The 12920-nt window shown below is 40.6% G+C and overlaps 1 protein-coding gene across 1 annotated transcript in view; it reads left to right on the forward strand.

Annotated features, from left to right (window-relative positions):
- Positions 1–12920, forward strand: part of PDE4B (phosphodiesterase 4B) — a 633414-nt gene that overhangs the window by 106694 nt on the left and 513800 nt on the right. The window contains exon 3 of the mRNA XM_072649760.1: positions 11221–11332. Coding sequence (XP_072505861.1) covers positions 11291–11332 — 42 coding nt within the window. The 5' untranslated portion in view covers positions 11221–11290. The remainder of the gene's footprint in view (positions 1–11220; positions 11333–12920) is intronic.

The following is a 12920-nucleotide window of genomic DNA, read 5'->3' on the forward strand; positions in this document are numbered from 1 at the left end:
ACTCGCTAGCCACAATTTTAAACTAGCAGGTGGGGAATGAGGTTTCCCTGAGCAGAATATTTTTGCTTCATTGGTTTTCTTTCTTGACTGTGTCAGGTGGAATAGTTCATTGGCAGTGGTTTCTTTCCTTCCTCCCTCCCTTCCTCCCTCCCTTCCTCCCTACCCTTTTCCCTCCCTCCTTCACTCCTTCCTTCCCTCCTTCCCTCCCTCCCTCCTTCCCTTCCTTCCTTCCTTCCTTCCTTCCTTCCTTCCTTCCTTCCTTCCTTCCTTCCTTCCTTCCTTCCTTCCTTCCTTCCTTCCTTCCTTTCTTCCTCTTTTTCAATCTTAAAGGCTTTCCTGGAAGAACTATGGAGTCTGAATGCACATTGAAGCATACTGTTTTCTCTTTTTTTCTTTCTTATGATTTTTCCCTTTTGTTCTGATTCTTCTTTTGCAACATGACTAATGTGGAAATATGTTTAATATGATCATACATGTATAACCTATATCAGATTGCATGCTGTCTTGGAGGGGGCAGGGGAGAATTTAAAACTCAAAATCATATAAAAGTGAATATTGAAAACTAAAAATAAATAAATAAAGACTGTCCTGAGGATAGTGAGAGGTGGAGAGACAATGTACCCTGTGTTGGGTAAACAGTGTGTCTAAGGATGTAGTGTATGGGAATGTGGTGGTATGTGCATATGTGTATATAGTGCACATATTTGCGTTTGCCTCTATGTTGTGTGCACATGTAGTGTGTACATATACGTTTACTGTGTATAATGTATTGTGTAGTATGTAACCATGAGGTGTAACATTGCAATTTTAGCTCCCATATTTACTGATTTCTTGTTTATTTGTGTTGTTTTGTACATAGCATAATATAAATACATGTGTGTATCATATATATGTGTATACATGCACATGCAGGTATATAGTGTTATGTATACAACTATAAATGCCTATGCATTGGCCATAGATGCATGTGTGACTGTGTGTGTGTGTGTGTATGTTGTTGGTGGAAGATATAGTGTTATGGATTATGTTGGTTTTGTGTGGGTTGTTTTTTATCTGATTTTTTATATGATTCTAGCATGTACCCAATATTTTCTTGAGAAATAAGCATACAAAATCATTCAGTTAACTTGTACAAATATTTTTAGCGGTGCTTCCCACATGCAGATCACTTTGCTAGGCACTGTGGGTGTTACGAGAGAGAGAGGGAGGGAGGGAGGGAGAGAGAGAGAGAGAAAGAGAGAGAGAGAAAGAGAGAGAGAGAGAGAGAGAGAGAGAGAGAGAGAGAGAACTGTTTCTAATCTTGAAGAGGTTCCTGTCTAGCAGAGATGTTCTAATAGCTACTTTTTATAAAGAGTTTTAGGGTTTGCAAGTCACATACCTCCAAACAATGTGCCCTGGACATTGGCATGTGCAGGTGTGGACTGGTTCCCATGCCTGAGCACTCTCCCTACCTCTGCAGCCTCCAGTTCCCTACTTCCTGTAGGATTTAACTCAGATGACCTTTCCATGCCCCCCACTACCCCAGCCCCATGCCCTCCAAGGTTACCATCCTTCTAAAATTCTAATCTGAATGTCTTGTATTTATTAATCAGTTTCTTTCCTTGGTGTCCTTCCTCTGACAGGCAGGGTCATGTAGGGGATAACAGAGAGTGCAACAGCTTGTATTAGTATAGAGGCACCACACCCAGGAGTTCCCTGTTCCCATGAGACCACAGAGCAGGACCTTATCTCAACCCTGCTAGAATGTGAACTGGAAGGCCAATTAATTATTTTTCCTCTCAGTTACCCCAGATCTTAGCATAGTCCCAGTCATACAGAAAATGGTTAACAAATATTTTCCTGCTCGATTGAACATAGTACAGAATTGTTATGTGCTGGGCAAGGCCCAGTCAGTGGGACCCAGGACCCAGGAAGAGAACTGGTGGCCCAGAGAAAGCTGCAGGATGGAAAGGACATTTAAGATGGACCTTGATGAGGGGGTCAACATTGAACAGGTAGAAATGGATTGGAATTCTGGCTCATATGGTTACTCTTGTGAAATCTTAGACAAATCATTTCCCTTTTCTGGGCTTTTCTGGATCATTTCTGGGCTTCAGTTAGACCAGACTAGACTAGACTAGCTCCAAATCTGTGAGTAGTCAGGGAGCGTAAAAAGCAACCAAAGAGCTAGAGCTGGGAAAGCCCAGGAAAACTCCAAGCGAGTCAGGCTGCCTAGAGGGAAAGGTGTGGGCATGGAGATCAGTAACATCCAAACAAACTCCAAAGCTTGGACTGACTGTGGAGCATTCCACCCCAAGCTGCACAGTTTAGACTCTCTTTTCCTGGCTCTCTGGGATGCTTTCCTAGGCTCATGGTCTGAGGAGACAAGGGGAAAAGCCAAGTGTCTAGCAGTTCTGATCTGGAAAATATAGTTATGAAACATGTGAAGGCCTTGTTCTGTCCCCAGATACAGAGAGAAGACTCTGAAACAAAGGACTAGTGGATTGGGATCCCAACCTGGTGCAGGGAAAGATCAATCCTTCCGGTGTAGGTCATGAATTGTCTGGTCCCTTCATGCCATGAACAAGGGAATACGGAGACACTCAAAGGACTGGGTCGACCACTGGTCTGCGTTGCCACAGCTCTGTCCATTATACCACACAGCCACCAATGGGGAGATAACAAAAACCTAAAAAACAAGCAAACATAAACAAAGAAGTAAACATTCCAATTAATTTTTTGTGGAATGAATATAGAGATAGATGCTAGAAGAGAAGATGGCAGCCTACCACAAGTCTCTCCCTACTCCAGCCCATTCTCCACTCAACTGCCAAAGCAATCTTCCTAAAGCCCAGGCCTGACTGTGGCCCTCTGGCCCCATCCTCCCACTCAAAAAACTTTACAAGTTCCTTCTTACCTTTAGCAAGCAAATATAAAGATTCTCCATTTGCTTTTCAAACCCTTCACAATCTTGCCCCTTTCTTTCTTTTGAATCTCTTATGTCTTACACCCTTGTGTACCCTATACACGTTGTGTCTCTAGCACTCAGCACATTGCTTAGCATATAAGAAGTGCTTCAAAATGTTTGGCGAACTAATTATAAAAGCACATTTCTTATAAAGACTATTTCAATACTTTTATAGATGAGGAAAACTGAGCCTCAGAAGGGTTAAGTGATCCTGGGTCCCAGAGCATCCTATGGAGGATTTGAACCTGTCTCTCTGACTCTAAGAGCACCATCCTGGCCATTCAGTTTCAATCTCAATCATTCACTAATTAGAATTTATATTCAATAAAAATACACAAGATTATTAACTGAATATAATCAGTCACTAATCCTTATTTATCATAATAAATTATAATTTATTTATAATCCTAATGTATTTATAATAATAATTCTAAGTGCATTCTATGTTCCCAGCACTATACCACCCACTGGAGATGCCTTCAGAAATCTTGTATTCTAATGGAGGAGATGACACATCCATAAATAAGCCTGTACAAGATGCATGCAGAGCACATGGAAGCAGACTTTTGAGGCCAAGAGAAGTTATCTGGGATTCAGACAGTAACTCAGTCAATAAGCATTTATTAAGCCCCTACTGTGTGCCAGGCACTACGCTAAGTGCCAGCCAACTCAAGGTGGTTCATTCCTTGTCTCTGAAGCTCCCCTTCCATGCCCTTTAATATCAGGGACAGAATCATGAGTTCCCTGAAGCATCGCCAGTAGAAGGAAAGCTCAGTGATCTGGAGAGACTTTGAGAATGGGGCTGGGGACAGACAGCATGCCTGTCATCTAAAGACCAGCTCGGGTGAATTCAAAGACACTGGTCCCTGGAGGCCCAGTTATCAGGAGATAAATACCGGGATTCAGAGGGACTTTGGATTACATGCTCATACGGCCTAGAAAAGTCTCCATGGGCATCAGTGGAGGGAATGCTCAGCGGAACAAGTCAGCACTCCTTCAGGTTGGGAAGTGAGGTTTTCATAAATTATTTTCTTGTGTCAGAAAAGAATTCATCTCCACTCCCAAATACTGAAATAATCAGGTTCTTAAATACTTAACACTTGAAGGAATGGATATTGTTAGAATATGTATTAGTGAACAATAAAGTTTTCAAAATGAATGGATCATTTGGATTAATGATTATAGATTACTGGAAGAAGGAGGGAAAGGAAGGAAGAAAAAAGGAAGGGAAGAAGGAAGGAAAGAAAATAGGAAAGGAGGAGAAGAAGGAAGGGAGAAATGGAAGAAGAAAGGAAAGAAGGAAGGGAGGAGAAAAGAGAAATAAGAAAAGAGAAAGAAGGAAGCGAAGAAAAGGGAACAAAAGAGGAAAAGAATGAGAAAATAAAAGAAAGGAAGATAGGAAAAGAAAGAGAAAAAGAAAGCAAATAGGAAAGAAGGAAGGAAAGGAAGGAAAGAAGGAGGGAGGGAGGGACGGAAGGAAGGAAGGAGGGAAGGAGGGAAGGAGGGAAGGAGGGAAGGAAGGAAGGAAGGAAGGAAGGAAGGAAGGAAGGAAGGAAGGAAGGAAGGAAGGAAGGAAGGCAAAGGAAGCATGACTCATGGCAGCTGACCAGTCCTGGTCCAAAGAACAAACAGTGAGCCACACTCCCTCCTTTTGGCAGAAAGGTGCAGGCATATGAGAGCAGATCATTGCACCACAGGACTAATTTGACTCACTTTAATTAGCATTTATCAGGTGCCTACTATGTGCTAGACATTATTTTAGGCAGGGCTAGTAGAGAGTGAGGCACAATAACAATAAGTAATTTCTGCCCTCTGGGACTTGATATTTGCTTGCGACATTACTGCAGGACATGTCAGCTAGATGGAACAGTGGATAGAGAGCCAGAGCCAAAGTCAGGAAGGCTCATGGTGAGTTCAAATCCAGCCTCAACATTTAGTAGCTGTGTGACCCTGGGCAAGTCACTTAACCCTGTTTGCCTCAGTTTCCTCCTCAGTAAAATGGGAATAATAATAGTGCCTATTTCGCAGGGCTGTTATAAGTATCAAATGAGATAACAAATGTAAAGTGTTTTCTGTTATATAAATGCCAGCTACTGATAAAAAGGTTATTTTCCTGTCTGAAAAGTGTAAAAAAAAATCAAATTCTATTTTCTAGTCTTTTTGTCACAGTGGGAATGAATAATGAAGGCAAACCACATTTTTTGGTTAGACAAGCTTTTAGTAAATATCTTTCTTTGAATATTAAATGGTAAGAATATTTTTCACAGTAGGCATGTTTATGCATTCAGACCTCTAATTATAAAATGTTTGTGATCTCACCATTGGGTCAGTCAATCAAAAATCATTCATTAAGCACTTACCGTGTGCCAGGAACTGAGGTTAGTACTGATGACACAAAATAAATGTAAAAAAAAATAAAAAGAGGTCCTTGACCTCAAAAAAGATTGCATTCTAAAGGAGGAAACAACCAAACAATCAATGACCATATGCACACACACATACATATATATATATATATGTATACACACACACACATATATATATGGAGAGGGAGAGGGAGAGGGAGAGGGAGAGGGAGAGGGAGAGGGAGAGGGAGAGAGAGAGAGAGAGAGAGAGAGAGAGAGAGAGAGAGAGAGAGAGAGAGAGAGAGAGAGAGAGAGAGAGAGAGTGTCTGTGCTTTAGGAAACCATGTGAAAGCTGAGTGGTGTGCAGACTTGAGGCCATGACACCAAGTAGACAGCTACTGAGGAGTCCAGTTGAGACGTTATGTGGACCTTTGTGGGTCTATGTGAGTGGAGAGAAAGGAACATATATAAGAAATCTCATGAAGAGATAAATGGCAACATGTGGCTGCAGACTGGAAATATGAGTAAGAGGAAAGAGTCTAGGATGGCAAGTTGTACCTTGGATGATAGGGAGGATGATGGGACCCTTAGAAGTAAGAGCTAACACTTAGCTCTTGAAGGTTTTCAAAGTGTTTTACATGTTAACTCACTTGATCTTCACAGCAACTCTGTAAGGCAGGTACTGTTGTGGTGCCCATTGTGAGGTGAGGAAACTGAGGCAAACAGGTTAAATTATTTTCCCAGAGTCACATAATTGGTAAGTGTCTGAGTTATGATTCAAGTTTCTTGTTTCCAAGTCTTATCGACAGCATGATGTACTTTCCTTCATGGCAGTAGGAAAGCTGAGAAAAGGGGAGTGTTTGAAGGTAAAATAACAAGTTCTGTTTTTCTATTTTGAGCTATATGTGATCTCAACATTGAATAAAATGCATTTTAAATAATTTTTCATTTTCCTCAATTACATGTAAAAACAATTTTTAACATTTTTTTAGTTCCAAATTTTATCCCTGTTTTCCTCCTATCCCCTTTCCCTGAGACAGTAAGCAATCTGATATATTTTGTACATGTGGAATCATATAAAACATTTTTTCCATATTCGTAGTCATTTTGTGGAAGAGAACTTAAATAAAAGGAAGGAAGGAAGGAAGAGGAAAATAGTGTGCTTCAATCTGTATTCAGCTGCCACCAGGTCTTTTTCTGGAGGCAGATACGCTTTTCATCATGGGTCTTTTGGAAATGTCTTGGATTGTTGTATTGCTGAGAAGAGTTAAGTCACCCATAACTGATCATCATATAATATCGCTGTTACTGTGTACAATGTTCCCCTTGTTCTGCACCAGTTTATGTAAGTCTTTCCAGGCTTTTCTGAAAGCATTCTACTTATCATGTACCATAACTTCTTTAGTCATTCTCCAATTGATATACCCTCAATTTCCAATTCTTAGCCACCATGTAAAGGACTCCTATAAATATTTTTTGTACAAATTGATCCCTCCTCCTTTTTTAAATTTCTTCAGGATACAGACCTAACAGTGGTGTTGCAGAGTCAAAGGACATGCATTTGCCTTTTAAGCACAGTTTCAAATTTCTCTTCAGAATATTTGGATCAGCACACAACTCCACCAACAGTGCATTAGCATCCCAGTTTTCCCACATCCCCTCCAATATCTATCATTTTTCTTTTCTGTCATGTTAGTCAATCTGATTAGGTGTGAGGTGGTACCACAGAGTTGTTTTAATTTTCATTTCTCTAATCAGTAGTGATTTAGAACATTTTTCATATGACTAATGGTTAATTTTGATTTCCTTGTCTAAATATTGCCTGTTCATATCCTTAGACCATTTATCAATTGAGGAATGACTTGTACTCATAAATTTGACTCAGTTTTCCATATATTTGAGAAATGAGACCTTTATCAGAGATACTTGCTATAAAAATAGAAAATGCATTTCTAATTTCTAAGAGGCATGTATGTGCAAAATAGGCAGTGATATATATGTCAACCTTCAACCTCAGGAGATTCCTGTTTTTCTCTAAAAGAGCCTAGATCCAAAGCTGAGGAGGAGATAACACCGCTAAGTGATATATGAGTAAAAGGTGACTTGGTTTAGTTTTAATTTATTTTTAGAAATAGACAATGTTCCTCTCGTCTGTTTTATTTTTAGAAGCTAAAAGCAATATGACTTTTTACTGAATAAATGCAAAGACCAGGACAAAAAACCACCATACTTTTTTTCTGTCTCATGGCCAGTTAATGGTGACAGTGACGAAATAGGAGAAGGAGCAACGTAGATGGAGAAACTGATCAGACTAGAGAAGGGTACGAGCATTTATATAGTGCCTACTGTGTCCAGGGCACTGTGCCAAGCACTTTAGAATTATCATCTCATTGGTTCTCACAAAACCCCAAGAAATGGGTACTATTATTATCCCCACTTTACATTTGGAAAAACTGAGACATACAGAAGTTAAGTGACTTACCCAGGGTCACACAGCTACTGACAGTGGTCAGTAACTGAGGCTGAATTTGAACTTCCTAACTCCAGGTCCAGTGTGTCTAGCTCCTGTGGCACCCCAGCTGCCTCTCGACCACAGACAACATAGATGCATATAAAGAATAAAGTGAAAAACTGAGGAAGAGACAATATGAGGTCCACCGAGAAAGAGCAACAGGTCTGGGCTAAGGTCTTGGTAACACGCTGGAGGCATTTCTCCTTTTTTATGTCATTTGATGGATCATGTTTATTAATGTTTCTGATTTTAAGTGAGAAAAATCTTAAAACCTAATAAGCAGGAAAACTAAATTTGGATCAGGTTGTGGAAGGTTATAAATGTGAAATAGGTATTTGTATTTGATCCTAGACATAATCAGGAACTACTGGAGTTTATTCAGTAGGGAGATGACATGATCAGCTCTGTGCTTTAGGAAAACAAACTAGGCAACTGAGTGGAAGGAGGAGTCGGGCAGTGTCTGCCATCCCTGATGGATAATGTGGTTTTGAATAAATGAAGTGATAAAGACACAGATGCAGAGAGAGGAGAGACAGAAACAGGCAGACAGGGACAGAGAGAAAGTGAAGGAGGCAGAGATAGAGGAGGGGAGGGAGGAGAAAGAAAGAGAGAGCAAGAATGAGACAGAGAAAAAGAGAGAGGCAGAGGAATGGAGGGATGGAGGGAGACAGAGAGAATGACACAGAGACAAAGAGAGAGACAGAGACAGAGGAAGGGAGGGAGGGAGGGAGGGAGGAGAGAGAGACAGAGAGAGAGAGAGAGAGAGAGAGAGAGAGAGAGAGAGAGGCCTTCATATAATAATATCTATTCTATGGATTTAACAGATACTGCGTTTTTAAAAGTTAATTTTAATTGATTTCTTTTATTTTTATATTATCCATATTTCCCACTGTATCTCACTCCTCCCAGAAAGATATCGCCTATAATAAAATATTTTAATGGGAGAAGTTCAGGGAAACTAATGAGAGTATGGAAAGCCTTGCATTGTATAGTGTCCAAAACCCACGGTCTCCCATCTCTTCAAATAAGCAGTGAAAGGAGGAAGGCGGCATTTAAATTGGTGGCATTGAGTCTCTACAACTATAAGCTTAAATGATAATACAGCTCATTGGTGTTTATCCTGAACCTGGGTGAAATTAAGTACAGGGACAGATCCAAACTAGAGACCAGAGTTTTCCCTTCCTTCTTACAGAGGAACCAAGGGGGTGGAGGTGGGAATAAAATATGGTTAATATTTGTTTATTGCTGTTGACCTAAAGCAATATAGTTTTTAAAAACAAATGAACAATACATTTCTGACCCACCTTGGTCAACTTGTGAGTGGATACAGAATTTATTTACTGAGAAAATTGTATCTCTTTAGCCTGTGGTATCAAATATTAGACCAATTTATTGACCATCCCTCCTGGAAGATTTGCAAACCAGTGCAACAGTAACAGCAATAATAGTAGATAACATTCAAATAAGGCTTTAAGGTTTGCAAAGTGCTTTATAATATTTTATTCTCTCAACAACTCAAGGAGGTAGGTGCTATTATTAAACCCATCTTACAGATTTGGATAATGAGGCAGACAGAAGTTAAGCAGCTTTCTCAGAGTTGAATTTAAACTTCGGTGTGTCTTGATTACAAGTCTAGCTCTCTATGCCCTGTAGAGCCTAGCTGCCTCCGTAGAGGAACGTAAAGTTCACACTGGGTGGAACCTTTCCTTGCATTCATAGAAACCTCCTAGGTAGACCAGTGTTCTTTCTCTTCTCCTCCATGTACCATCCCTTTTACTTTATCTGTTTTGATTCAGTCATTCACATCATTTTGTAAAACGAGGGTTTGCAACGAGAAGCTGACACCAGTAGCGTTTCCCTACTTAGCATCCCTCAGTTAAACCCAGAGCTGAAACCTCATCATGTTCCTGATCTCTATATGTCTGTGTTAAAAGGTAGATAATGAGGGAGGTGTGTGTTTCAGGAACTGGATCGTACAGAATGAAGAAAGTCCACAGTACTGATGTTCAGTAGGCATACCACAAGCTTGTGATTCCCAAACCTTGGGGAACTCCCACATGGACTCAGATTTCTTATGTTTAGTGACATTGCCTTGCGATATTCTTCCCCCAAGAAACATTTTGCCATACTTTGATAATCTGTTGGCTCTGCTGTCTCCCAGACGTGAGCACTCTCTCCAGTGGTGCTGGTAGCAACTCATAGAATCATAGGATTAGAATGGGAATCAATCAATCAACAAGTATTTGTTAAGAGCTTTCTATATATCAGCGCAACTAGGTGATGCCATAATGCTTAGAGAACTAGCACAGAGTCAGGAAAACAACTCATCTTTCTGGGTTCAAATCCAGACTCCAATATTTACTAGCTGTGTGACTCTGGGCAAATCACTTCCCCCTGTTTATCTCAGTTTCCTCATCTGTAAAAGCTGGAGAAGGAAATGGCAAACCACTCGAGTATCTCATCCAAAAAACCCCAAATGGGGTTACTAAATGACTGAACAACCACACATATCAGACACTGTGCTAAGCGCTAGCAACACAAAGACAAACCTTAAACAGTCCCTGCCCTCAAGCAACTTATGTTTGATAGGCAAGGACCCCATTCCCTTCATTCTACCTCTAATACTTTCTCTTTCTTGTTCTCTCATAAATTCTCTATGGTGGGACAGGGATGGGGGGTGGGGAGGGCTTCCACCCAAGATGCTGGAGACACTTTTTCTAATTCTTCTGACATTGTATGGATATTTGTGGAGCTTATAATAGTTATAAAAATAGCAAGCATCTATGTAATACTTTGAGGTTTACAAATATTATCGCACTTGATTTTACAATAGCCCTGGGAGGTAGGGGCAATTTTTATCGGCATTTTACAGATGAGGAATTTGAGGCTGGGTGAGGTTAAGGGACTTATTCAGGGTCACATCATCAATATATGTGGGGGCAGGATTTAAACCCAGTCTTCCTGAAAGGTCATCTTGTTATCCACTGAACAAAACAGGATCAGGATACCTGTTAATGCAATGAATCACTCTGAGCTTGTGAGCTCAGTGTTTCCTTTCCTCGATTAGATGGTCCTTATTTCAGTCTTTTGAGACTTATTTTATGTCTTATTTGTACTCAGGTTAGTGCAGTCTAAGCCAGTGTAATGTACCGTTCACTTCCCAAGCTGTCCTAGGCACTGAGTCACCATACCAGTCACAATCCTCAAAGAGCTTGCCTTCAACTGAGGAGGCTGAGGGGTTTTTGACATCATGGAAGGGGGTTCTGAAATTACAAAGTAGGCCTTGAACTTTTGCTCTCATCCTGTGCTGACAGCACCACTGACTTTGTCAGGTGAGCTGGAGATGAGCCAGCTTCATGCTTGTGCTTAACCCACACAACTGAGCTGTCAGTTTGGTCTTCCCTTTCTTCCTGTAGGTGTTGAGAGTCACCAGAAGAGCTGGACTGAATAACAGGCAGCGCAGGAGGAGCCTGTTTCCAATTTATAATGAAGAAAAGCAGGAGTGTTATGACAGTGACTGCTGATGAGGTAAGGCCCTGAATTCAGAGTTGTTTTTTTCTCCCATTTTTATCTTATGTTCATGTGGTACAGAAACTATAGGAGAGACAAACCCAAGGAGACATTCTCGCTTTGGGGAAACGTGCAATGTTCCATGAAATCCTAGATCTAGGACCAAAAGGGAACTTAAAGGTTATCTGGCTCAACACCTTCATTTCTTACAGATGAGTAAACTGAGGCCCAGGGTGAATAAAGATAATGCATAAGCATCAGAGATAAGACTTGAACCTAAGTTCTCTAAATCCACCTCTAGTGTTTACCTCAGTGGGATAATATTTGTAAAGTGCTTAGCACAGTATCTGACACATAGTTGGTTATGTGGTTGTTGTCCTCCATGCTCAAAGAGGACCAAAATGATACCACGATGCCAGGGTCAAGGTACAGTGTGTCTGACTGTGGCTGATCAGACCAGCACAAGCTTGGAAGGTTCTCCCACAGGTTGGGCACAAATAGTCCACATGAACATCTGAAATGGAGAACATCTCTAAATTCGAATGTTTCACATTTCTTTTGAGCTACTGCAATTCTGGGTTTGCTCATGGAGCACAGTGCCTTCTTTGGTGCAGGCATATTGTCCATGCTAGGTGGTCCTATGCCAGTGTAGGTACTTAATAAATACTTGCATTCTTCCTTCCTTCCTTCCTTCCTTGCTTCCTTGCTTCCTTCCTTCTTTCCTCTTTCCCAAACCACTGGATGAAGCACACTTTTCACTCTACCACCAGAATGCCTGCTCTGTTAGATTCTGTGTGGTGCAGGGGGGAAGGAGGAGTAGATTTGAAGTCAGAGAATTTAACTTCTAATTTCATCTCTGCTCCTTCCTACCTCACTATGTATGTCATGTCATCTCTAAGCTTCCATTTCCTTATGTGGGACTAGATGCGTCCGAGTTTCCCTCCAATTGTAAATTTACCATTCCTTGATTCTCCCAGAGTAACCTTGTGCTCAGACTATCTCCTCAATTTTCTCATTTATAAAATGAGGGGGTTTGATTGGATGATTTCTGATGTAACTGAAGATCTCATTCCTACCAGTGGAAAGGAGAAAAGAGTTGAAAAATGTGTTTTGATTTTCTCAGTCCTTTGTTATGAATACTGATCTTGTGTTTAGAATGAGAAAAAAGGGAAACTCCTGGGCTTCTGAACTTTACCTTTCTGTTCACTGATAAAGTGACCCAATGAATAAGAGATGAATTCCTTACTTGGTACTCAGTGGTTTTACAAATTACCTTGACATTTTGGCAGAGTAATTTTTCATTTTTTTAAATTTTAATTTAAAATAAAAAACCCAAATAAATAAGTAGACTGAGACCTCAGAAACATTCTACCTTCCCAAGGTCATACAGTCAGTATGTGGTAGAACTAGGGTTTCACTGAGGTTCTTCCAACTTCTGCTTCAGTGACCTTTACTCCACTGTCTTTCCCATGTGCTATGTGTTGAAAAAAAAAATGAGTCTGGAAACCTGCTGAGCCAGGGGACCATGATGTAGAATGCGGGACAAACATCAGGAGGGAGGGATCAGGGACTATAGAGAGAGATTATATATATATTACATATGTAT

Source organism: Notamacropus eugenii, chromosome 2 (assembly GCF_028372415.1).
Source record: "Notamacropus eugenii isolate mMacEug1 chromosome 2, mMacEug1.pri_v2, whole genome shotgun sequence".
In the NCBI taxonomy this organism is placed as follows: domain Eukaryota; kingdom Metazoa; phylum Chordata; class Mammalia; order Diprotodontia; family Macropodidae; genus Notamacropus; species Notamacropus eugenii.